The following is a 26,025-nucleotide window of genomic DNA, read 5'->3' on the forward strand; positions in this document are numbered from 1 at the left end:
TCCACCTGAACAACCTCCTCAAGCCCTGTACCGACACTCTCCACCTGAACAACCTCCTAAAGCCCTGTACCGACACCATCTCCACCTGAACAACCTCCTCAAGCCCTGTACCGACACCATCTCCACCTGAACAACCTCCTCAAGCCCTGTACCGACACCATCTCCACCTGGACAACCTCCTCAAGCCCTGTACCGACACCATCTCCACCTGAACAACCTCCTAAAGCCCTGTACCGACGCCCTCCACCTGAACAATTTCCTAAAGCCCTGTACCGACACTCTCCACCTGAACAACCTCCTCGAGCCCTGTACCGACACCATCTCCACCTGAACAACCTCCTAAAGCCCTGTACCGACACCATCTCCACCTGAACAACCTCCTCAAGCCCTGTACCGACACCATCTCCACCTGAACAACCTCCTAAAGCCCTGTACCGACACTCTCCACCTGAACAACCTCCTCAAGCCCTGTACCGACGCCCTCCACCTGAATCACCACCATTAATAAATCCCTGTCCCCTGCGTCTGACCCAGCAGTCCCCATTCCCACCCCACTTCTCACTGTCCTCTGCTCCTACCTCACCAACCTCTTCAACTCCTCCCTGTCCTCTGCTCCTACCTCATCAACTCCTCCCTGTCCTCTGATCCTACCTCATCAACCTCTTCAACTCCTCCCTGTCCTCTGCTCCTACCTCATCAACTCCTCCCTGTCCTCTGCTCCTACCTCATCAACTCCTCCCTGTCCTCTGATCCTACCTCATCAACCTCTTCAACTCCTCCCTGTCCTCTGCTCCTACCTCATCAACTCCTCCCTGTCCTCTGATCCTACCTCATCAACCTCTTCAACTCCTCACTGTCCTCTGCTCCGCCTCCTACCTCACCAACATCTTCAACCCCTCACTGTCCTCTGCTCCCATCTCACCAACCCCTCACTGTCCTCTGCTCCCATCTCACCAACCCCTCACTGTCCTCTGCTCCCATCTCACCAACCCCTCACTGTCCTCTGCTCGCATCTCACCAACCCCTCACTGTCCTCTGCTCCCATCTCACCAACCCCTCACTGTCCTCTGCTCCCATCTCACCAACCCCTCACTGTCCTCACTGTCCTCTGCTCCCACCTCATCAACCCCTCACTGTCCTCACTGTCCTCTGCTCCCACCTCATCAACCCCTCACTGTCCTCACTGTCCTCTGCTCCCACCTCATCAACCCCTCACTGTCCTCACTGTCCTCTGCTCCCACCTCATCAACCCCTCACTGTCCTCACTGTCCTCTGCTCCCACCTCATCAACTCCTCACTGTCCTCTGCTCCCACCTCATCAACCCCTCACTGTCCTCTGCTCCCATATCATCAACCTCTTCAACTCCTCACTGTCCTCTGCTCCCACCTCATCAACCTCTTCAACCCCTCACTGTCCTCTGCTCCCACCTCATCAACCTCTTCAACCCCTCACTGTCCTCTGCTCCTACCTCACCACACACCATATAATACATGTTGACAAGAGACACACCATCATATATTACATGAACTGAACTATCACACTATAATACAGAGGAGACGTAAAAGAAAAGGAGAGAGTGAGGAGAAGAGAGACTAGAGGATAAAGGAGGACAAGAGGAGAGGATGCATAGAGTGTGAAGATGAAAGGAGAGACTAGAGGAGAAAGGAGGACAAGAGGAGAAAGGAGGACAAGAGGAGAGGAGTAGAGTGAGAAGATGAGAGGAGAGACTAGAGGAGAAAGGAGGACAAGAGGAGAGTAGAGTGAGAAGATGAGGAGAGAGGAGACTAGAGGAGATGAGGAGAGAGGAGAGGAGAGGAGATGAGGAGAGAGGAGAGGAGAGGATGTCTACCTGCTAAAAATAGCCGGATAGGGATAGATTCTCCTTTGACCGGCGCTCCATCCATGATCTCATACTTAGCCACCGTCTCCGTTTCTGTGGTGGTGCTGGGTCCTGGACAACAACAGGTTAATATTATCACTAAAACACTATCAATATTATCACTAAAACACTATCAATATTATCACTAAAACACTATCAATATTATCACTAAAACACTATCAATATTATCACTAAAACACTATCAATATTATCACTAAAACACTATCAATATTATCACTAAAACACTATCAATATTATCACTAAAACACTATCAATATTATCACTAAAACACTATCAATATTATCACTAAAACACTATCAATATTATCACTAAAACACTATCAATATTATCACTAAAACACTATCAATATTATCACTAAAACACTATCAATATTATCACTAAAACACCATCAATATTATCACTAAAACACCATCAATATTATCACTAAAACACTATCAATATTATCACTAAAACACTATCAATATTATCACTAAAACACTATCAATATTATCACTAAAACACTATCAATATTATCACTAAAACACTATCAATATTATCACTAAAACACTATCAATATTATCACTAAAACACTATGTGCTTAACACATTGGTTGCCAGCCGGATATGACGATTTATCGCTTGGATGCCACCACGTTAATCAATGGGAGGACGAGCACATTTGTGAGCGATTAAACTATATCTTAAATTATGGCTATGTGTCTAATACACCTGTCGCTTATCAATGACTTGCTTGCAGTCAACATGTATGAAACGGATTGTTTTTTCATCAGTACATTTCCGTTTTATACCGCTTTGAATACGAGTATAGTTTGAGAGTTCTAGTAATTTCAGAGAAATTCCGCGAAAATAACCATTTACTGGAATACACAAAACACGTTGTCATTTTCCGGCTGATTTATTAATCGTTTTCAAATAAACGCTAGATTATCGAGACTCAAGAGTATTTGTGTTCTTATGCACAATACAAAAGCGGGATGAAAAATAATTTATTCGTGCCGCGCTCAGCGCCTAACACCACACACACACACGTTGTGAAATCTGTGAAAAACAACTCTGATTAACCCAAAACTGGTAACATAGATTCCTTACCTCAGATCAGATGTTCTGCAAAAAGATGAATCCAATTCCTGATCGCCATTGATTCCAAATATTGATCGCGTTTATTGATCCAACGTTATAGTCCGAAACACATAATCGAAAGCTCTCCGAGCCTCGCCAGGGAATCTGGTAACAGACACTGCTTGCCAGAGATGGGAAAACCCTGGACCGGAGTTTTTCTCTGATGCACTTTTTCACTCAATCCAATCCAATGATGTGCATTACCATCCGGGCGACGATAGGGGGCGGTATTTGCCCTTTTCGAGCTCAGAGCCATTCCCAATGATAACGTCAGGCTGGACGGATGAAAAGTTAATGGATATCGCTAATAAAAGAAATAACGAGAAGTTATTTTGGCTGAAATGCAGTGAATCACAGATTCTGTATAACAGCGGATCACTGGAAGAAATTGTCAACTTGCATTTTGGCAAAATAAGATATCATGCGGTACATTATGACATTACTGTGATAGCATTACATCAGCCACCGCCACGAATTACATAACATCTCAGAGATAATTCTTTCCAAAGAAAGAGCATGCCAAAGTTGCAAAACTCACTCTCCCATCTCTCCCCCTCACTCATACACGCACATCCTAAGATAATTACAGCTGTCTGTAGATTTTATACCAGTGATGTTATTTGACAATATCCTATATATATTTCACAATGTACCGACCAGGACTAATACCCAAGGACTTCCCACCCACAAACTCTTGTCTGACCAAGCCGGATATATCGCTACCAGGGATTAAACCTGGGTCTCTGTGGTGGTAGGCAAGTGCTTTTACCATTACGTAGATGCCCCTTAAACACTAGGGGTGGGAATCACCAGTTTCATCACGATACGATACGATATCGATTCTTTGGACAACGATACGATATTTGCCGATATCACAAAGTCTCTCACGATACAATACGATACGATTAGATTCAGGTGCCTGCGATCGATATGAGATGATATCATATGCCCATTTAACACAATCAGTAACATTTAGATCAACAAAAAAAAGTAATGAAAATATCATTTGACATTTGTATTTTTGAGCTCTTCCAGACATTTAAAGGAAAATCAATCTATTGTTTTTAATACAAATAGACCTCCTGTTCACTGTAAAGTGCCACGTTTTTATATATTGAGCTTTAAACTTTAAGCTACATTTTTTGGAACTCAAAACTCACAACCTCCCTCTCCCAAACCGTTCCTACAACAAGTTTTTCAAGTTTCTTTAATAGTTGTCATACAGAAGTACGAATACACAATTTGTTGATGTTGCATGATCATGTATAGGCCTACATTTATTATGTATTATATTGTTTATGTTTAAATAACATTTAAACATCAAACTCCTCTGACCTCATCTGGTCTTTCCAAAGACGCGCGCACACACACACACACAGAAAGGGAGAATGCTATGCTGTAACATCTACACACACGGAGCTACTGCTGTTGTTCTTGGGCGGATATGAGACTCGCCACAGGATTTTCAAAATAAGAGTATCGATATGAATCGATCTTATTACATCGCATCGATCCGATTCGATTGTTGATAATTACATCGATGTATCGATCTGGATCGATGTATCGTCCCACCCCTATTAAACACTATCAATATTATCACTAAAACACTATTAATATTATCACTAAAACACTATTAACCCTTTAATCGCCAATGACGTGTTAAGACGTCATTCCTCGCTATGCGTAATCTGCCAATGACGTTTTACAGCGTCTTTGAGATCAATATTTCAAATTTCTGTCATGGTATTCATATTTCACCCACGGATCATTGACTGGTGCTGTAGGACTCCGCTCAACTCTCCAGCGCTTCAATACCGCCACCTGGTGGCCGATCGGCGAGTTGCCAAACCGGAAGTGGGGCTGGAAGTGCTTGGTGTCCCCCGTATTCCGTCCGCCACTCGCTATCGCTCGCGGGACTCCATCTGGACACACTGGATAATCGATCCGTTGCCATAACTCGATAAACAACATTATTTGGACGTATATAGTATTATACAACCCGGAAATGGTTCGCCTAGATCAACATCCCATAATAGCGATCTTTTTGCTCCAGGATCATCCCCCATCGCTACGAGGAAGCTGCGGTGAGTTTCAGCGTTTTTGATTATTATTATCCATACAAATTGCTATGATCAATATATCACCCATACTACATGATTCATTTAACGTCGGTCATTGCATTATAAACGACCCCCCCCCCCCCCCCCCCCTCCGGTCACCAGCAGATGATGAGTCATGACGTTTAGGACCTTGTACAATTGAAATTTTTAATCTGGCGTCAATCGCTATCAAACTGCATTTGATGATGTAATATATGCATAAATGGCTATAACTCACGTTCTATGAAATACTGCAGAAAACGATAAAAACATATTTATACTCTAGACCGTATTTTTGTATGAATGTGTGAATGAAAAAGTTAAACGTTCCTACACCCTGAACGATAGCTAATCAATGTTGAATGGGCCATAGTAATGTCAATTTAGCAATACAATTTAAAAAGTTATAGCCCTGCAAAGTAGGTGAACATCTCCATAGACAAATAGAGCTGGCACACTGGCTACAAGGATGGATATAAGCGTGGCAGAGAAAGGGTTAATATTATCACTAAAACACAATTAATATTATCACTAAAATACTATCGATATTAAAACACTATGCCAGTGATCTTTCATGAAGATAGTCTAATAAAAGAATGAAGGCACTAAAACACCATGCCAGTGATCGCTTTCATAAAGATACTAGTCTAATAAAAGAATGAAGGCTCTAACCTACCCCAGTGATTTCTTTCATAAAAATAGTATAATAAAAGAACGAAGGCTCTAACCTACCCCAGTGATTTATTTCATAAAGATAGTATAATAAAAGAATGAAGGCTCTAACCTACCCCAGTGATCTTTCATAAAGATAGTCTAATAAAAGAATGAAGGCTCTAACCTACCCCAGTGATCTTTCATAAAGATAGTCTAATAAAAGAATGAAGGCTCTAACCTATCCCAGTAATCTTTCATAAAGATAGTCTAATAAAAGAATGAAGGCTCTAACCTACCCCAGTGATCTTTCATAAAGATAGTCTAATAAAAGAATGAAGGCTCTAACCTACCCCAGTGATCTTTCATAAAGATAGTCTAATAAAAGAATGAAGGCTCTAACCTACCCCAGTGATCTTTCATAAAGATAGTCTAATAAAAGAATGAAGGCTCTAACCTATGCCAGTGATCTTTCATAAAGATAGTCTAATAAAAGAATGAAGGCTCTAACCTACCCCAGTGATCTTTCATAAAGATAGTCTAATAAAAGAATGAAGGCTCTAACCTATGCCAGTGATCTTTCATAAAGATAGTCTAATAAAAGAATGAAGGCTCTAACCTACCCCAGTGATCTTTCATAAAGATAGTCTAATAAAAGAATGAAGGCTCTAACCTACCCCAGTGATCTTTCATAAAGATAGTCTAATAAAAGAATGAAGGCTCTAACCTACCCCAGTGATCTTTCATAAAGATAGTCTAATAAAAGAATGAAGGCTCTAACCTACCCCAGTGATCTTTCATAAAGATAGTCTAATAAAAGAATGAAGGCTCTAACCTATGCCAGTGATCTCTTTCTTAATCAGCTGCAGCTCCATGTGTTGGATCTTGATTCGAACCAGCAGGAAGTAGATCTTCCCCACGATGACATCCTTAAGGTGGTACCTGAACAAATACAGCAACATTAGTGAACTAAAACTACACTGGGGGGGTGCCCCACACTGGGGGGGTGCCCCAGTGGCCAACCACATGGCGCGCTCAGCCGTGACATGGCCGACCCGTCGTTGTTTGCAGAGTGACTTCCCCCCACTCTGTCTCCCATTCCTCCTCTGTCTCTCTCTGCTGGACTGCCCAGTAGAAATAAAGCGATAAAACGGCAAAAATAAATCTTAAAAAAAAAAAAAAAAAAAAAAAAAAATTGGATAATGATCATATCTTTAAGGTGGTGCCTGTACAAATACAGCAACATACACTGGAACAATGATCACATCCTTAAGGGATAGTTAGGATCTTTGGACAAGTTGTTTGAAGTACTTGCCAGTAGTGTAATTGACACATTCCTGTGTTCTTGTCTGTGGCTAATCATCGGTTTCGCTCTAATTAGACTTGATTTTTGGATTTTGGACATCTTGACATTTTGCTATCTCCACCAGCTACAGTACACCTCTGGTTAAAGGGATATTGTATATGTTTTGAGACATTCCTTTCATTGATTTGATTTTTCATTGATTAACCTATTTCATGAGAGGCAAACACTGTTTAAGTGGAATGGGATTCATCTAATACTGCTGGGTCCAAGTTACTTTGGTCTTTACTTTACACGTATGGGAGACCCATAGGCCCCCGTTTGATATCCACCAGGTCCAAGCCTCATAGTTACACAAGATTTTGATACCCAATCATATTCTCACCCTGAATACCCCACTATACACTATCCCTCCAATCATTCCAACCATATCTCACACACACACAGTTCTGTATTTACTTTCAATTGGTAGGCTAAATGTGAACTTGCCAAGCACAAGGAAGGCTAACGTCAGCTAGCCAGTTACCACCTGTAACGCTAGGTAGCTGGCCAGCTAACCAGCAAATTGTTATCCATCTGTCCATCGTTTATGTTACAGTAACTCGTTTTCACTGCCTCCCTCCCCTGGGACAAAACGACGGAAATCCATTTTTAACGATCCCTGAGTGACATGAAAGAAATCAGGCTTGTATACGTGTTGCCAGATTAGATTGAGAAATAATTGTATCCCCTTCATACATAACGCTTAATTAATCCTGCACATCCTGGCAACCCAGAGTAAACGTACATCTCGTCAGTGCGCATGCAGCCTCAGACAAAAAGGAATGAGGACAAAAGCAATAAATTGAAAGACCTGCACGTTTGAAGACTCTTTTTCACAGCATGTGTGCAGGTATGGGATTAAAAATTATGTCCAATAAAAGGTTGACCTGTGATCACATGGCTTTGTTTAGAATGTTTGGTTTGTTTGTCAATTGTCAATGTCAGTACTTGTAGGCTAGTGTTAAGAGTTAGTTAGAGCTCTAAGGCTAGAGTTGAGAGTTAGCTAGAGCTCTAAGGCTAGAGTTAAGAGTTAGCTAGAGCTCTAAGGCTAGAGTTAAGAGTTAGCTAGAGCTCTAAGGCTAGAGTTAAGAGTTACTTAGAGCTCTAAGGCTACAGTTAGAGTTAAGAGTTAGTTACTTAGAGCTCTATGGCTAGTGTTAGAGTTAGAATTAGAGTTCTAAGGCTTATGTAAAACAGTGATAAAGCCATCTAACCCTTACTTGGACTTGTTGTATTCAAACTCAATGTGCAGACAGTCCTCGATGCCGACCTCCATCTTGATGGAGTTGTTGACATCGGGGTAGGTAGCCAACTGGTGGACTATCAGCTCATACTCTTTCACCAGGTCAGACAGACGACGCACTATAGTGACCTTCAGGAAATACCTGGGATTAAAACACAGACCACAGGAAATACCTGGGATTAAAACACAAACGAGAAACCACTGCAATATATAAACCTACCTCAGTCTAATGTTACCTCCAGTTAGGGCTGACCTTCGAATTCTTTGGAATTCGAAGCTTCAGGGCCGAGATTCGATTTTAATTCGAAGCTTCGAGATTAAAAAAAAATATATTTTTTTTCTTCTTTTTTTTTATGTTGTGGGACATGTACAGCACTTTGTTCAACTTTGTCAGTGCTGTAAAGTTTAAACCTTTTTAAATCTTAGACAAACGAAACACTTTGCTTTCATGAAATATTGTAAGCCGTCCTTTGAGGCTTTATAAAAGCAGCACAATGAACACAAATCTGTCAGTGCCGAGTCCGACCTCATCTTAAATAACAAACAGCATTGCTTGTTGTAGTTAACAGAGGCAGAGATGATTTTGCAAAAAAAAACGTATATATATTCGAATTTTATTTTCATATTCGAATCCCATGCCCATCGAACGAAGCTTCGAAGTATTTAAGACAGCCCTACCTCCAGTATATAAACCTACCTCAGTCTAATGTTAGCTCCAGTATATAAACCTACCTCAGTCTAATGTTAGCTCCAGTATATAAACCTACCTCAGTCTAATGTTAGCTCCAGTATATAAACCTACCTCAGTCTAATGTTAGCTCCAGTATATAAACCTACCTCAGTCTAATGTTAGCTCCAGTATATAAACCTACCTCAGTCTAATGTTAGCTCCAGTGTATAAACCTACCTCAGTCTAATGTTAGCTCCAGTATATAAACCTACCTCAGTCTAATGTTAGCTCCAGTATATAAACCTACCTCAGTCTAATGTTAGCTCCAGTATATAAACCTACCTCAGTCTAATGTTAGCTCCAGTATATAAACCTACCTCAGTCTAATGTTAGCTCCAGTATATAAACCTACCTCAGTCTAATGTTAGCTCCAGTATATAAACCTACCTCAGTCTAATGTTAGCTCCAGTATATAAACCTACCTCAGTCTAATGTTAGCTCCAGTATATAAACCTACCTCAGTCTAATGGTAGCTCTAGTGGTTAAACCTACCTCAGTCTAATGATAGCTCCAGTGTATAAACCTACCTCAGTCTGACGATAGCTCCAGTGTATAAACCTACCTCAGTCTGACGATAGCTCCAGTATATAAACCTACCTCAGTCTGACGATAGCTCCAGTGTATAAACCTACCTCAGTCTGACGTTGGCTCCAGTATAAGATTCGTAAGGTTTCTCCACCTGCATGAACTCAAAGTCGTAGCTCCTGTTCTGAGTGAGTTCGCCAGGCAGAGCCAGCTCTTTCACCAGGTTCACAAACTCATGGGTGTTGCTCTTGTCACTGAACAATTCTAGAACACAATGCAATACAACAGTTTTAGTTGTAGAACACACTATGACTCTTAGTTGTAGAACACAATGACAGTTTTAGTTGTAGAACCAGGGATGTGATTGCGCCTTAAGATTTTTTTTTTTTTTTTTTCGAAACTATCTTTTTATTTTATTTTTATAAACGCTCCAATTGAATGAATAAACACATTTTATTTATTATTTTATTTTATTTTATTTATTTAACTGTTTACAGGGAAGAGGAAGGTGGGAGAGGAAAGGGACAAAGAAAATGAATCAAATATCTCAGTGTCCCCCTAAAACATTTTTAGGGGGTCACATTGACCCCTCCCAAGTCATCCTGGGTCAAACAATATCGTTAGGACCTTATCTTTTCTTCTTTGCAACCAGATTGTGCAACACCTGTAACCGCCTCCTCTGGAAGTCTTGCCTACTGCGAAGGGCTGCAGTTGGACTAATGGACTCTTTTGCTTTTCTTTTGCTCTCAGGTCGATTTTGAGAATGAAGGTGGTGACATTTCTCCATCTCAGCTTCTTGGTTATGTCTAGGTTGGCTTCTGTGCCTCATGCTTGAGAGTTTGATGTTTCTACAGAGCTTCACATTAATTAACTGGACAATGCTTGCTCTCCCTTGAGTAGTGTTGGGTGGCAGACTGCTGCACTGCTTGCAAGTAACCTTCCCTGGTTGGTCAGTTTTACAAAAGCAGTCCAGTGTTGGTGTGTTTCCTAGTGTGTTGACGTCTTTACAGCATCTCGCGCCACTCAACAAAACTGCTAACATTATCGATAGCCAATGAAAATCTGTTATGCAAGAATAGCAGGTCTGATAAATGTTGCTTTCGCGTTTCACTTAGACCAGGTGGAAAAATAATCGAAACATACATAAAGCTCAATATTAAAAAAATAAATAAAATGTAATTAAAAAATGTATATATGAATATTTTTCTATCATGATTTTAGGTCCGAAAAAACGGAAATCCGGTTAAAAACGGAAAAATCACATCCCTGTAGAACACAATATGAGTTTTAGGTCTAGAACACAATATGGCAGTTTTAGTTCTAGAACACAATGACAGTTTTAGTTGTAGAACATAATATGGGGTTTAGGTCTAGAACACAATATGACAGTTGTAGTTGTAGAACAGAATATGACCGTTTTAGTTCTAGAATACAATGACAATGAAATGAGATTTAAGAACATGTGTTACAACAAACATGTACATCTGGACCTATTTTAAACAATATGTATCAAAAGTAGTTTTGGGGTTTATTTTATATGATGAAGATGATGAATAGTTTTATTTTCGGTCTTTGTTTACAGATAAATCAAAAACACACATGTGTGGACTTTCAAAAGGAAAAGAAAAAAAGAAAAAAATCACAAATATACATATTCAAAGTAAGCTCACACACAAAATCCAAACTCAATGACCGAAAAAAGGAATAGGCTGAAGCACATGCTTATTTTTGCCTATCCTTTACAATTCTTAAAAACGAAATATACTTTAATATAAGAAAGAAAGATTTTAAATATGCTGCAAAATTTAAGAGAAAAAAGAAAAGAGAAAATAATTGTTTGATGTTTTACTCAACTGTACTCCTGAATTATTTTATCCTTCAGGGCCTTTTTAAATCTCCCCTGAGAGGTACACAACTTCAACCCGTCACTAAGACTATTCCACAATTTAACTCCCAAAATTGAAACACATCTAGCTTTTACATTAGTTCTTACATTTTTATATGTTTTAAGAATACACAACACTCTTAAATTATACTTTCCTTCTCTTGGTTGAAAGAGACATTGAATACAAGCTGGTAGGTTCTTACTCTTAGCACGAAAAATTATCTCCAAGGTTTTTATGTAAACCATATCTACACATTTTAATGTGCAGGACTTTATGAATAATGGATTTGTCGATTCAAGATAACTAGCTTTATTTATTATTCTAATAGCTCTTTTCTGTAGTTTAATAATAGGATCTATATTTGTTTTATAAACATTCCCCCAGACCTCAACACAATATGACATGTATGGCACCACAAGTGAAAAATACAATATATATACAATATATCAAAAGTATTATTATTTATTTTATATATATATATATATATATATATATATATATATATATATATATATATATATATATATATATATATATCAAACAGAGCAGGGAGGCAGGAGAACAGAAACATATAGGAGTAAAGCAATTTTTATAATAGTAGGTAGTACAATTTTACAATAGAAAATAATAGATTCCTACAATGTAAGTCGACTAAGAATTAGCATACTGTAGTTGAGGTCAGGCAGCTTTACTATAGTAGACATCATATGACCAACTCATTCCTTATTAAGCCTGTTAGCCACACAAGGTTTTAGCTGTGAAGCCAGATTGGTTCAGTGAGGTCAACAAACACTGCCAACTCTGTTAGCATGCCGTGAACCAGGAGGGCTTTCAACACTTTAAAGGTGGAATCTGTAATGCTGTCAAACAGTGACCTCTAGACAAAAGAGCCCCGCTTGGTATTGCACTTTGCAAAATTGTAATGTAAAAGTGTAATTTGAAAACCTCAACAACAGTGAGTCTCTTTCCAGAAATCCTGACATGGTTATTCACAATATTCCAATGAATAAACTCACCGATCTGTCCTACGAACTCGATGCGAATGCCCTGGTGTTCCAGTCTCTTCCCTCCTTGCTTCACATTCAGATTCACCTGCAAGACAGCAAAGAGTTAATGACAGTTAACCGCTAACTACTTACATTCCCCTTTATGCAAGTAAACCCATCTCACCATCCTCTAAACCTGTCTCACCATCCAACTGTAAACCTGTCTCACCATCCTCTAAACCTGTCTCACCATCCTCTAAACCTGTCTCACCATCCAACTGTAAACCTGTCTCACCATCCAACTGTAAACCTGTCTCACCGTCCTCTAAACCTGTCTCACCATCCAACTGTAAACCTGTCTCACCATCCAACTGTAAACCTGTCTCACCGTCCTCTAAACCTGTCTCACCATCCTCTAAACCTGTCTCACCATCCAACTGTAAACCTGTCTCACCATCCAACTGTAAACCTGTCTCACCGTCCTCTAAACCTGTCTCACCATCCAACTGTAAACCCGTCTCACCTTCCAACTGTAAACCTGTCTCACCATCCAACTGTAAACCTGTCTCACCGTCCTCTAAACCTGTCTCACCATCCAACTGTAAACCCGTCTCACCTTCCAACTGTAAACCTGTCTCACCATCCAACTGTAAACCCGTCTCACCTTCCAACTGTAAACCTGTCTCACCATCCAACTGTAAACCTGTCTCACCGTCCTCTAAACCTGTCTCACCATCCTCTAAACCCGTCTCACCATCCAACTGTAAACCTGTCTCACCATCCAACTGTAAACCCGTCTCACCTTCCAACTGTAAACCTGTCTCACCATCCTCTAAACCTGTCTCACCATCCAACTGTAAACCTGTCTCACCATCCAACTGTAAACCTGTCTCACCGTCCTCTAAACCCGTCTCACCATCCAACTGTAAACCTGTCTCACCATCCTCTAAACCTGTCTCACCATCCAACTGTAAACCTGTCTCACCATCCAACTGTAAACCTGTCTCACCGTCCTCTAAACCCGTCTCACCTTCCAACTGTAAACCTGTCTCACCATCCAACTGTAAACCCGTCTCACCATCCAACTGTAAACCTGTCTCACCATCCAACTGTAAACCTGTCTCACCATCCAACTGTAAGCAGTCATTGACACCAACATGTTCCCTGATTGCCTGGGGCAGTAAAAACATAGCATGGCAGGTGTAGCTTTGCTTCAGTTTTTTTCAGTTCTTTGTTTTCTTCTACTAGGAAACAAGTTCCTTCGTTTGTTCAATATTCACACAACCAGAGACATATGTCCATAAACAATGGATAAACACATGTGCATCTCCCTCTCTCCCCCTCTGTCTCACCGCCTCCAGCTGTCTGAGTGTGTAGGGGAGCTGTCCACCTTCTGTCTTTTGCAAAAATCTTTATTTTTTTATATGCCTGTTGTGAAGGATCAGATTAAACCGAATATATATATTTATTTATGGATATATATTTAATAGTATTTGTATATCGTTTGATATCCCTTGTATATTCCTTGTACATATACACTGAATATCCCTTTAGTCTACTAACAGCCCATAATAGTTTCATTCTCTCATTGGACAAGAACTTGGCGCCAGCAGCCAAGCCCCTTGGTTCAAGTTCAATCGTGCCGACGAACATGTCGTTACTAGCCCGGTTCCGCGTAGGAATACGTCTGGCGAAATACGAATGGTACTATTTGTTCACAGCGCATATATATATGGCGCAAGTAAAGTAGAACTTTTCTTTTAGTCCCTTAGCCCTTAGTTCTTTACCCTCCAACCTAGTGGCAAGACGTTAAGCCTCACCCACGATACACGTGTGGTGCAGTATGGTCAACTTGGCCTCAGAATGGCATTGAGACATCGTGTGGATTAATAGTTGAATTGTCATAGTTTGGCACTATACCGTCGAGTGGGATGTATTTCTATTAAGTCAATAATAGTCTATTATGTATGGTGCATCGTTCGGTTAGAGTTATACAGTGAGTAGTACCCCCATCGTTTCCTCGCGTTATCTAGAGTCTTAACCAGGCTGGGCAGACCACGTGTGGTGCTTTCATCCGAGGAGTTCTGGGCTAGGACGAGTGGACCTGCACATTGGATTACCTTACCCGGACGACGGCGAGCCCTACACGGCTTGGATTATCTACTTGCTTTGGGTGCTTTGATTTATGCCATGGATAACAGCCAACACTGGTGAGTGTTGGAACTACCCCCCGAGAGGAGTCCAGGTGAGACGACGCTCTACCCCGAGTGAGGTCGCCTCACGTCTCTTCGTTGTGGACCGGCAGCTACCGTCTACAAGAGGGCCCAACTGTATTCATCTGTGGACCAAGGTTCTGTGGGCACCGTGTTCAGCACTCTGAATTCTCCCAAGAAATCGTTGGCCAGATGGGATATCGCCGGCGGCTCTCCTAACCCCCCCCCCCCCTACTGACTTACAACCAGCAGGACCCCCCTTTAGTATATCCAGCTATAATCATTAAGTACCATCGCTATAGTTCCCTAAAGAACCAGGTTGTATACTTGCTTCCTGCGTAACCAGAGATTGGACATTCAATGTTGATTTGCCTACGAATACTCATTTGCCTTACAAGTGCATTCAAATCATAAATGTCATTAAGTGAACGTTGTATATACCCTTTGCTATATATTAAATATTCGACTTATACATTTGTGTGGACTTGGTTTCATGGTGGGAAAGTGTTCATCATATCTATATCATGTACTGTGTGGCCAGTAGTTAAAGTACATAAAGCGGTAGTGGTTTAATGATACCATACTTATCAATACAGTCAGGGAATTGTACCCCTCAGTTACAATGCCGTTTAAATATAATTTACTAATATTTACATCTGTGTATCATGACTTGATTGTTCCTTCCTGGTATTGTAACTTAACTCAAACTTTTATCTTTTTCAACTGAAACTGGCTGCATAAGCAAATAATATAAAACGGTAAACAAAATAACTGTTACAAGTGTGCTAATGCATGAAATAATGTTAAAGTTAAGGTGATTAAAATTTTACACATTAGTGTTTATAACGGATAATTCTCTTTTTGGGGGGGGGGCAAGTGAACATGAACCTGTGGCAAGTAGAAAATGACCGGTCACATTCAGGTCGTCAGTCACATTCATTATATTTCGCTACCAAAAGGCACTGTCTCCCATATTTTGGTATAGAAATGTCCAGAATTGGGATCAGAGCTCTTCTTTGGAGTAAGACAGCTGAACTTGAAGTGAGAGGACTTTTTGTGTTTTTCATGTGAAATTGTAAATATTCAGGACAGCTCCTCAGTATTTTTCTTCTAGGCTTTTACACAATTGGTTTATAATGAAACAATTGTTACCCTTAAAAAGTGTGAAGGGAAAGCTATAGTTTAGATTGTTGTTGGCTAACCAACTCGTTTTTAGATGGTTGTTAGCCTTGATACTAGCAAGACATTCCAGTTGAGGTTGGTTGTTGTCACATTCTCTTTGGGGTTGGTTGTCACATTTGACGTGCTTTTAATGAGCACAACATGGACCGTTTCTTCACCAACTTGGAGGTGATGGATGGGCTGAGGACAAACCGAGCAGAGCCCAATGCACCCCAGCCCAGCCCACCTACCAAGCCTAGTACATCCCAGCCTAGACCACCTGCCAAGCCTAGTACATCCCAGCCTAGACCACCTGCCAAGCCTAGTACATCCCAGCCCAGACCACCTGCCAAGCCTAGTACATCCCAGCCTAGACCACCTGCCAAGCCTAGTACATCCCAGCCTAGACCATCTGCCAAGCCTAGTACATCCCAGTGCACTCCACCCCAGCTGGAAAAGGCAGCCAGCAAGAAGAAGAAACAGAAATAAAAGAGACAGGAGGAGTCTTCATCAGATGAAGATGATTGTTTTGTTTGTATGGAAACGTTCTCCAACAGCCGTTGGGCGGATGTATGGGAGAAGTGTTGGATGTGCAACCAGTGGGCACACAAGCTCTGCTTAGTTGGAGTGCCCAGACCCTACATTTGTCCATCAATGTAACTCATATAGTGAATGAGTATAGCCTAGTTGTGTTGGCTATTATTGTTAGGCCTATTTATTGTTCTTATTTTGTTATATAGGATGGCCTAAAGATGCGTTTCCTGTTTATGTTCATGTTAAGATGCATTAAGTTATGTATTTTTCAACTTGTCAATGCAATTCAACTTTCAAAATGTGTTCTTCCTTCTTTTTAAGATGTTTCCCATTAAAACACAGTGACACTGACGGTGACAGCCAACCCCATAGTGTGTGACAACCATCCCTGTGATGGGGTTGGTCGTCACAATGTGTCAGAGTCTTTGATAGGTACCGTAATTTCCTCTTTGTTACAATACTTTGGAAATTCTGAGGGATACACATTTCAAGCCAACATCTTAAGCTTCAATTTAATGTAGGAATGACTATTGAAAGATGTTTTGATGATGAGCAATTCACACTAGAGTAAAAAGTGTGACAACCATGCCCGTTCTCCCCTACTTGCCCTATGGGCAAATGCTTTTGAGACCTTAGTGTCAACCCCTGGTAAACCTGTCTCACCTTCCTCTAAACCTGTCTCACCTTCCTCTAAACCCATCTCACCTTCCTCTAAACCTGTCTCACCTTCCTCTAAACCTGTCTCACCTTCCTCTAAACATGTCTCACCTTCCTCTAAACCCATCTCACCTTCCTCTAAACCCATCTCACCTTCCTCTAAACCTGTCTCACCTTCCTCTAAACCCATCCCACCTTCCTCTAAACATGTCTCACCTTCCTCTAAACCCATCTCACCTTCTTCTAAACCCATCTCACCTTCCTCTAAACCTGTCTCACCTTCCTCTAAACCCATCCCACCTTCCTCTAAACCCATCTCACCTTCCTCTAAAGTCTAAACCCATCTCACCTTCCTCTAAACCCATCCCACCTTCCTCTAAACTAGGGCTGGGCGATATGGCCTAAATATGATATCACGATATTTTCTGACCTTTCGGCGATACACGATACGCATCACGATGTTTTTCTTTTTTTCCCCAAACAATTCATTATGAGGCTTACCAAGACAGTATTTGAGTTTGCAAGCTAACATTAAAGACAAAATAAAATACCCATGCATTTAGCATTTTTATATTATATATTAGATTTAGATTATTAGATTATATATTGCATATATTTAGCAATGAGATATTATATAATTTATATATGAAATATGATGAATCTAAAATGGGGGACCCTGATGTAAACAAGACGAAAGTCTTTCGCTGGTCTGCATCCCCTTAACAATTGTATGTATTGAGCTGTACTGTACCCATTCTGCAATATGTTAATAAAGTTTTAAATCAATCAATCAATCAATCAATCAATAGGATTTTAGCATTTTTATGAAACTACTGTATATTTGTATGTCTCTAAATGTTTTGATGAATTGAAAATGGAGGACCCTTATGTAAAAAAGCCGAAAGTCTTTTTCTGGTCTTCATCCTCCAGTCAGTCCACTGTTGTTGTATTGAGCTGTACTGTATTGTACCCATTCTGCAATCGTTAATAACGTTCATTCGTTCAATCATTCAGCCGGCAACAGAATAATTTTGATTGACAGTCGAGTCTGCCAATTACGTCACACCGCTTGTACCCGCCCTGCTGTTCTTAGCACCAATCGGCAAGCAGCGCTATTCTTTTTTTACTTCCTGAATGCCCTCCTTGATTTTAACGAGAGCTCAGCTCAACGACAACAACAACAGCTCACCGCAGCCGACGAGTGATTACTAGCGCACCGCAGCATGACAACGAGGCATAATGATTTTACTGCAACAAATGTTATAATAAAAGCCTTTCCATACATCTGTCTGATTGAAAACTTTATTAACAGACCGCAGAATGGGCACGCACAACTCGGCACGGACTGAGATATGAACAGTAACGCTTGCTATCTATGTCGTCATTGGACGTTGCTATGTTTGGGTAAATACGCTGATGTGTAACTATATAACGTGTAACTATATAATGTTGATGCCACAAAACGAATGCCTTTGTTAATCATACGTACTAACTTTGATGCAGTAGTGTGTGTGTGGGAGCGGCGTTGTTCAAAAGTTTGAACGGGGTAGACCAGATTGACGCGACACAATCCTCTTGGGCAAAACATCACAATATCCACGATACGTTAAAAAAGTGTATCGTTAATGAACTGTACCCGATATTTATATAATATCGTCATATCGCCCAGCCCTACTCTAAACCTGTCTCACCTTCCTCTAAACATGTCTCACCTTCCTCTAAACCCATCCCACCTTCCTCTAAACATGTCTCACCTTCCTCTAAACATGTCTCACCTTCCTCTAAACCCATCCCACCTTCCTCTAAACCCGTCTCACCTTCCTCTAAACCCATCTCACCTTCCTCTAAACATGTCTCACCTTCCTCTAAACATGTCTCACCTTCCTCTAAACCCATCTCACCTTCCTCTAAACATGTCTCACCTTCCTCTAAACATGTCTCACCTTCCTCTAAACCCATCTCACCTTCCTCTAAACCTGTCTCACCTTCCTCTAAACCTGTCTCACCTTCCTCTAAACCCATCTCACCTTCCTCTAAACCTGTCTCACCTTCCTCTAAACCCATCTCACCTTCCTCTAAACCTGTCTCACCTTCCTCTAAACATGTCTCACCTTCCTCTAAACCCATCTCACCTTCCTCTAAACCTGTCTCACCTTCCTCTAAACCTGTCTCACCTTCCTCTAAACCCATCTCACCTTCCTCTAAACCCATCTCACCTTCCTCTAAACCTGTCTCACCTTCCTCTAAACATGTCCCACCATACAAATGTAAACCTGTTGTCCCAGTAAACCTGTCTCACCTTCCATGTGTGTCCCAGTAAACCTGTCTCACCTTCCATGTGTGTCCCAGTAAACCTGTCTCACCTTCCATGTGTGTCCCAGTAAACCTGTCTTACCTTCCATGTGTGTCCCAGTAAACCTGTCTCACCTTCCATGTGTGTCCCAGTAAACCTGTCTTACCTTCCATGTGTGTCCCAGTAAACCTGTCTCACCTTCCATGTGTGTCCCAGTAAACCTGTCTCACCTTCCATGTGTGTCCCAGTAAACCTGTCTCACCTTCCATGTGTGTCCCAGTAAACCTGTCTCACCTTCCATGTGTGTCCCAGTAAACCTGTCTTACCTTCCATGTGTGTCCCAGTAAACCTGTCTCACCTTCCATGTGTGTCCCAGTAAACCTGTCTCACCTTCCATGTGTGTCCCAGTAAACCTGTCTTACCTTCCATGTGTGTCCCAGTAAACCTGTCTTACCTTCCCAGCCACAGACTCTCCGTCATAGAAGAGGTAATGTTTCTCCACCTTCCCGTCCTCAGTCTTCAGCTCCGCCGTCTTCCTGCTCTCAGCGTCGTTCAGCAGCACATCTATCTCACACACCGGACCAAACAGACCGCCCAGGAAACTCTGGAGATATAGACAATATAATATAATATAACACACCGGACCAAACAGACCGCCCAGGAAACTCTGGAGATAGACAATATAATATAATATAACACACCGGACCAAACAGACTGCCCAGGCACTCTGGAGATATAGACAATATAATATAATATAACACACCGGACCAAACAGACCGCCCAGGAAACTCTGGAGATATAGACAATATAATATAGTATAATATAATAAAAGACACCGGACCAAACAGACCGCCCAGGAAACTCTGGAGATATAGACAATATAATATAAACACACTGAACCCAACAGACTGCCCAGGAAACTCTGGAGATACAGATAATATAATACACTGGATGTGTAATGTAAGATGTATACAGGTGCCTGACCATGCATGGCTATCAAGGTTTCCCAGACTGCGGCCCGCCACAGTCTAATTAGTCCCGCCACAGTCTAATTAGTCCCGCCACAGTTGTATAATGAACCAAAAAAATATATAAAAAAATAAATAAAAATAAAAATAAAAATACTATTTTTTTTATATAAAGTTTGCCAATAGGGATGTATCAGTAGTATTGGCAGTGGTAGTAGTCATAATAGTAATCCACTATATTTTTTTATTTTCTAAAAGATAAACCAGTTCAACACAGGTAACCACTTTTGCTTAATTTCTTTGATGGCTCAAATGTATGCTCTAGTCCAGTGGTTCCCAAACCTCTCCTCGAGACACCCCAGCCGTTCCATGTATTTGTTAAATTCCACCACCAGCACACCTGATTCAACTAATAAAGGGCTAGTTAAGTTGAATCAGGTGTGCTGGTGGTGGAACTTAACAAATACATTGAACGGCTGGGGTGCTTCGAGGAGAGGATTGGGAAGCTCTAGTAGATTTTGTGTTTTGAGCACAAAGTTCATCATAGATCTAGCCTCTTTATTTTGCTCTCAAAGTGCACCAGATTGATGCATTTAACTTTAAAATGTACAAAAAAATTATCCGGGGGGGTATGCCCCCCTAGAGGGTCGGAGGTTCACCCCCCATAGTCTCTGAAAATCCTGTGGGAAACACTGGCTATATATGTGAAAACAAGTACCTTAACACTTTCAGTGCCACGGATGACATAGCTCGTTTTATTAGGCCCCGCACTGAGTGCCCACGACGACAAATATCGTTTTATTGTTTTATTAACGATCTGAAATCATATTTCATCAACCGAGTCTCCCGTTGGTATAGCAGCCCCTACAGGAGCTCAGAATGGAAAAAAGCGCCCCCTATCGTCTATCCCTGTGTAACTGCAGGTCAGTCGCTTAGACTGATCTGGGATCTGTAGATATGTAGAGGCGGAGCCAGCTGGTTCCTTGTGCTGGAGAGCAGTCTGCTCAACATGGAAGTCATCGCGGGACGGGAATCAGCCTGGAATATATATTTACAGCAGCCAATACGCAATCAATAAGCGTGATCGATATTTGGAATGGCGATCAGGAATTGGAATGATCTTTTTGGAGAACATCTGATCTGAGGTAAGGAATCTATTTTACCAGTCCAGGGCTGTACGCTAAGCTTTTTCACTAGGAGCACACTTGCCCCTAAATGAGACATTTAGGGGCAAAGAATATTTTTTTAGGGGCACATTTTTAAATAACAATTTTACCATTATTAAAAAAATATGTTCCTCCTGCCTCATTACTTTGGTCCTTTTATTTAACATTTAAGTGCGTTTGTTTTCAGGTTTGTATCTTTTTATAATGAACCAACTGAGAAAGTGTGTAAATCACTAATAGAACAAAAACAACAAACTGTGTGTGTGTGCGCGCGCGCTTGTGTAGTTCTCCTTGAATGAGATCACCATTGCATTAATCAGGAGGACAAGAAACTCTGCATACATTTGTTTCACAATGAAAAGTGCTTTAGAAATCAAATGAATTATTATTATTGTAAATAACCACATGAAAGGTTTATTATTTTTATGGGTAATTACCTGCTTCATATTTGTGATGTTACTGGTTTCAGTGTGTGCCTAAAGTGATCAATGTGTTGGGCCGTTTATAGAGATCTATGCCAATTAATGTTTATGTATATCCAGGACTTTTTTTTATAAGAATTGAGAGGTATTTGTATACGTGACCTTTATTTTGAAAACAGTGTTGCGACGCAACCTTATTTACATTTGCGCTTTTGACAGTGAAATGTTCAGTCCAACTTAGCTTGAAGGAAAGACTCTAATCAAAAAGGTTTAATTGACCCGTATGAGGCTCTTACGGTAGGACTTTGTTTATAGAAGTGGAATGTAATACTATGCAAAACGAGCAATAAACAGTGATTTTACCAGCAGTAAGTTGCAAGCCACTTTAATTTCATATACGGGGAACCGTGACAATTATTAGTATTATCTTATTTACATATTGTCTCATTATTAGATAGATAGATAGATAGATAGGATAGATAGGATAGATAGGATAGATAGGATAGATTGATACTTTATCGGGGACAGTATTTCACGTCCTAATAATAGTGGGCTACTACTACTCACCTAATGCATGGCTGAACCTGAACGTTAGAAGTGTCCGTGTCCCCGTCAATCAATCATCATCATGTCAATCATCATCATCTTATCATCTCTCCACATCGGACGTGGTTGTCATAAGATGGACTGATATCCACTCCGTTCTTCTTGCAGAGCAAAATTAGCGCCTTAAACTTATTGAAAGGAAGATGCCACATTCAGTTTCGATTTGATTGTTCGCTAGGAATTATGGGATTTGGTGTTGGATGTATAGACTCTACGCAGACAGGGACATGGTCTTTAATCGCACGATAGACTACAACTACCAAGTGGCCCAGATTCACTCCACACGCAAATATTTTTTCCACACAGGCTATCGCTGTTGCCGACAGATTCTTTTCATAGCACCACGACATTGTGTCGCACTGTAGCCCTGGTTGTAGGCTAATGTTTGACTATTTTTTTTATCCAATTTGTATGGATTAATTTAGGAGTGAAATGCAAATGAAGGGTTGAAATCACTACTCGCAAGCTTGCCCGCAGATATTATTTTCCACTCGCACCAGCCATATTAGGGGGCAATTTGCGATCATCTCGTCGCAGTGTACAGCCCTGCAGTCTTGGGATAATCAGAGTTGTATTCGCTGAGATCTCAGTGTTTGCCCTATGTGTGATGTGTCTATGTGTGCGCGATCGCTGATGAGGAAATAAGAGAATCGATTTTTCAGATCGCCTCTATAAGCGTGCATACGTACACATATACTATCGATACTCTAGCATTTATTTGAAAACGATTCATAAATAGGCCGAAAAATGACAACGTTTTTGAGTATTCTAGAATATTCCAGTAAATGTATTTTATCATGGAATCTTTATATTTTCCTTGAAAACGAGGGCTTTTCAAAATGCTATAAAACGAAAAAATGAACCGATAAAAAAACAATCCGCTTCGACAATGTTGACTGGAAAACGAGTCATTGATAAGCGACGGGCAGATTAGACACATAGCCATAATTTAAAACATAGATTGGGCGTTCTTTTAACGCTAACATTGAAGTGGATGGTGGGCATTCAACCGGTAAATCAAGGTTAAGCAAGGGCTCTGAAAGTGTTAATGGATACATACTTCCAAGGTAAACCTGAGGAGGAGTGGTTGTGTGTTCTATGTGATCTGGAAGTGGTGGAGGATGAATATCATTTTGTTTTTTATTGCCCTTTGTACACCGCTTTGAGGAGGGCTTTATTTGAGAAAATTCAAATTGTAAATCCGGATTTGTTTCGGCAGTCAGAGTTGTATGTTGAGTTTGTTTTTTTGTGGAGGACATCTTCAGTTTTGCAGGATTTTTGGAGAAAGCATGGCACTTGAGACAAAACACACTATATCCTATATAATTGTATATGAATTCCTCTTGTTTCTTTGTTTACATACATTGCGTACAGCTTGTGTTATATTACATTTTATTGTATTTTCTTGTATTTTCTTTTTTTTCTTGTGGCCATCTTGGTATATGTCATTTGTCAAGTAATTGGTCAAGTATATTATTATACACTTATTGTTTATGTGTCTTGTAAGCCCATAATGGGCTGGGAATACACCTGTATGTAAGACACGAAAATAAAAAATATCAAAATCAAATCAACCTTAAAATGAATCCTAAACTTAATGGGAAGCCAATGTAGGGAAGATAGGATGGGTGTGATGTGGGTAGACCTGCTGGGCCTGGTCAACAGCCTTGTGGCAGCGTAAACACTCAAATTATCAACTCTAGCTCAGGTTGTGATACAGTTTGGCATCACACATTTGGCAATGTTTCTCAAATGGAAGAAAGAAGTACGGGTCAACGCTTTGATATGTTGATCGAACGTACATAGCCTGATCAAATATAACACCCTAAGTTAGACTGTACAGCTGAAGAAAGCGATCTAGAGCACAGACCACACCTAGGTGCTGCTGTGCTGAAAGTAAACAAGAATGACATAATAACAACAATGTGCAGCACACCAATAGAAGATAGTATTGCATTTGCAACATCTTCTGACATGACAATGGGGCCAATTAAACATATGGCCACAGCGATGAGACCAGAGTTTCCACTAGCAATTTCTTTGGCTGGTGGCTGGCAAACGTTAAATTTAACAGCCATATCATGTAATACACGTGCAGCATGAATAAATGCATGGGGAGGAAGTGGAGTTGGTGGACACCTACAAGTTCCTGGGAGTACACTTGAACAATAAACTGGACTGGTTGGACAACACAGAGGCCCTCTACAGGAAGGATCAGAGCAGGCTGTTCTTCCTGAGGATAAGCAGGTCCTTCAACATGGGTAATAGTCTGCTGCAGTCGTTTTACCAGGCTGTAGTAGCCAGCGTCCTCTTTGTTCCGCTGTGGTATGCTGGGAGGGGGGTAACATCAACTCAAGAGACACTAACAACAGCCTGCAACTGATGACAGTAACCAAAGTGTTAGTGCCATGCTCTACAAATTGAGCTACACAGGGAATGGAACCCCTAAAACCCTGACAGTGCCTTGCTCTACCCATTGAGCTACACAGGGAATGGAACCCCTAACCCTGGCAGTGTTAGTGCCTTGCTCTAACCAACACAAGGAATTGAACTCCTATTATTGTATAAGTCAACTGGAGACACCAGAGAGCAAGGCATCAGCAGACATGCCAGCACTGGTGAGATGTTGACTATTCACTTCATTCAGGTCTCAATCAATAGTAGATTAACCCATTCAACTGCACCATTTCACATACGAGATTAGACTTTTGAAAACTGAACATTGAAATAATGACGTCAGAATGGCTACTGGCCATTGAAAGCTATTAATAGACAGATATGAAAACATACACGTGAAAGGATTCATTAATATCATAGCTGTCATGGGATGGGCACCTCAGAAGCATCTGTGACAGATAGCTAACCAGGCTAAATTAATTTACCAGTACCTAAACAGACATGGTCAACATCAGCCATTTATTTTTGTCTCCACACTGTAATTGTTCCCTCACACTGCAAGTAACATTACTAGTAGTACGTAACGTCAGGTTAATAACTAGCTAAACTTAGCGATTACATTAGTGGACGTGAACGGCCTAATGTTGGTTTAGCTAACGTTAGCAAGCTACGCCAACTAGCACACAGGAAGTGCGTTAAACAGGACTGGTAACCCAGACTGAGCTTTTCGTTAACCAGGGTAATGCAGTATGGCGATAAAGACTACACTGGTTATATAGATTAACTGTAACGTTGAGTTGAAAGGTTATCCACTCACCATCTCGGCTGTTGACTCAGTTGAAGCTAGCGGTTAGCCTCTCCGTGTAGCCCAGTCTGTCAGCCTGACCTGTCATGTGACTGGGATCATATGAGAGGGTGGGGGGGGGGGGGGGGGTGTCAGGAGGAGGCTATTTGGACTCCCCTTGAGCAGATAGAGACTAGTGCCTTGCTCAAGGGCGCTTCAACTGGGATAATAGGATATTATATGTTGTGTTGGGGAAAACTATTCGAAAGTTGTAGTTAACAAACTACTAGCTACTTCACAGTGCAAATAAGTTCAAATGAATGAAAACTGTATTTAACAG

At 40.9% G+C, this 26,025-nt stretch overlaps 1 protein-coding gene across 3 annotated transcripts in view; it reads right to left on the reverse strand.

Moving 5' to 3' along the window:
• vps26a (VPS26, retromer complex component A) overlaps window positions 1–25,793 on the reverse strand; it is a 46,366-nt gene extending 20,573 nt beyond the window's left edge. For all 3 annotated transcript variants that reach the window (XM_084332734.1, XM_084332735.1, XM_084332736.1), the window contains exons 1-7: window positions 25,719–25,793; window positions 19,797–19,946; window positions 12,515–12,590; window positions 9,720–9,876; window positions 8,335–8,499; window positions 6,605–6,711; window positions 1,851–1,952 (exon numbers count right to left, since the gene is read on the reverse strand). In XM_084332734.1, the coding sequence (XP_084188860.1) occupies window positions 1,851–1,952; window positions 6,605–6,711; window positions 8,335–8,499; window positions 9,720–9,876; window positions 12,515–12,590; window positions 19,797–19,946; window positions 25,719–25,721 (760 nt within the window). In that variant the 5' untranslated portion in view covers window positions 25,722–25,793. The remainder of the gene's footprint in view (window positions 1–1,850; window positions 1,953–6,604; window positions 6,712–8,334; window positions 8,500–9,719; window positions 9,877–12,514; window positions 12,591–19,796; window positions 19,947–25,718) is intronic.
• Between the last annotated feature and the right edge of the window lie 232 nt (window positions 25,794–26,025).

The sequence above is a fragment of the Notolepis coatsorum genome, assembly GCF_963971535.1.
Source record: "Notolepis coatsorum genome assembly, chromosome: 1".
NCBI classification, from domain to species: Eukaryota; Metazoa; Chordata; class Actinopteri; order Aulopiformes; family Paralepididae; genus Notolepis; species Notolepis coatsorum.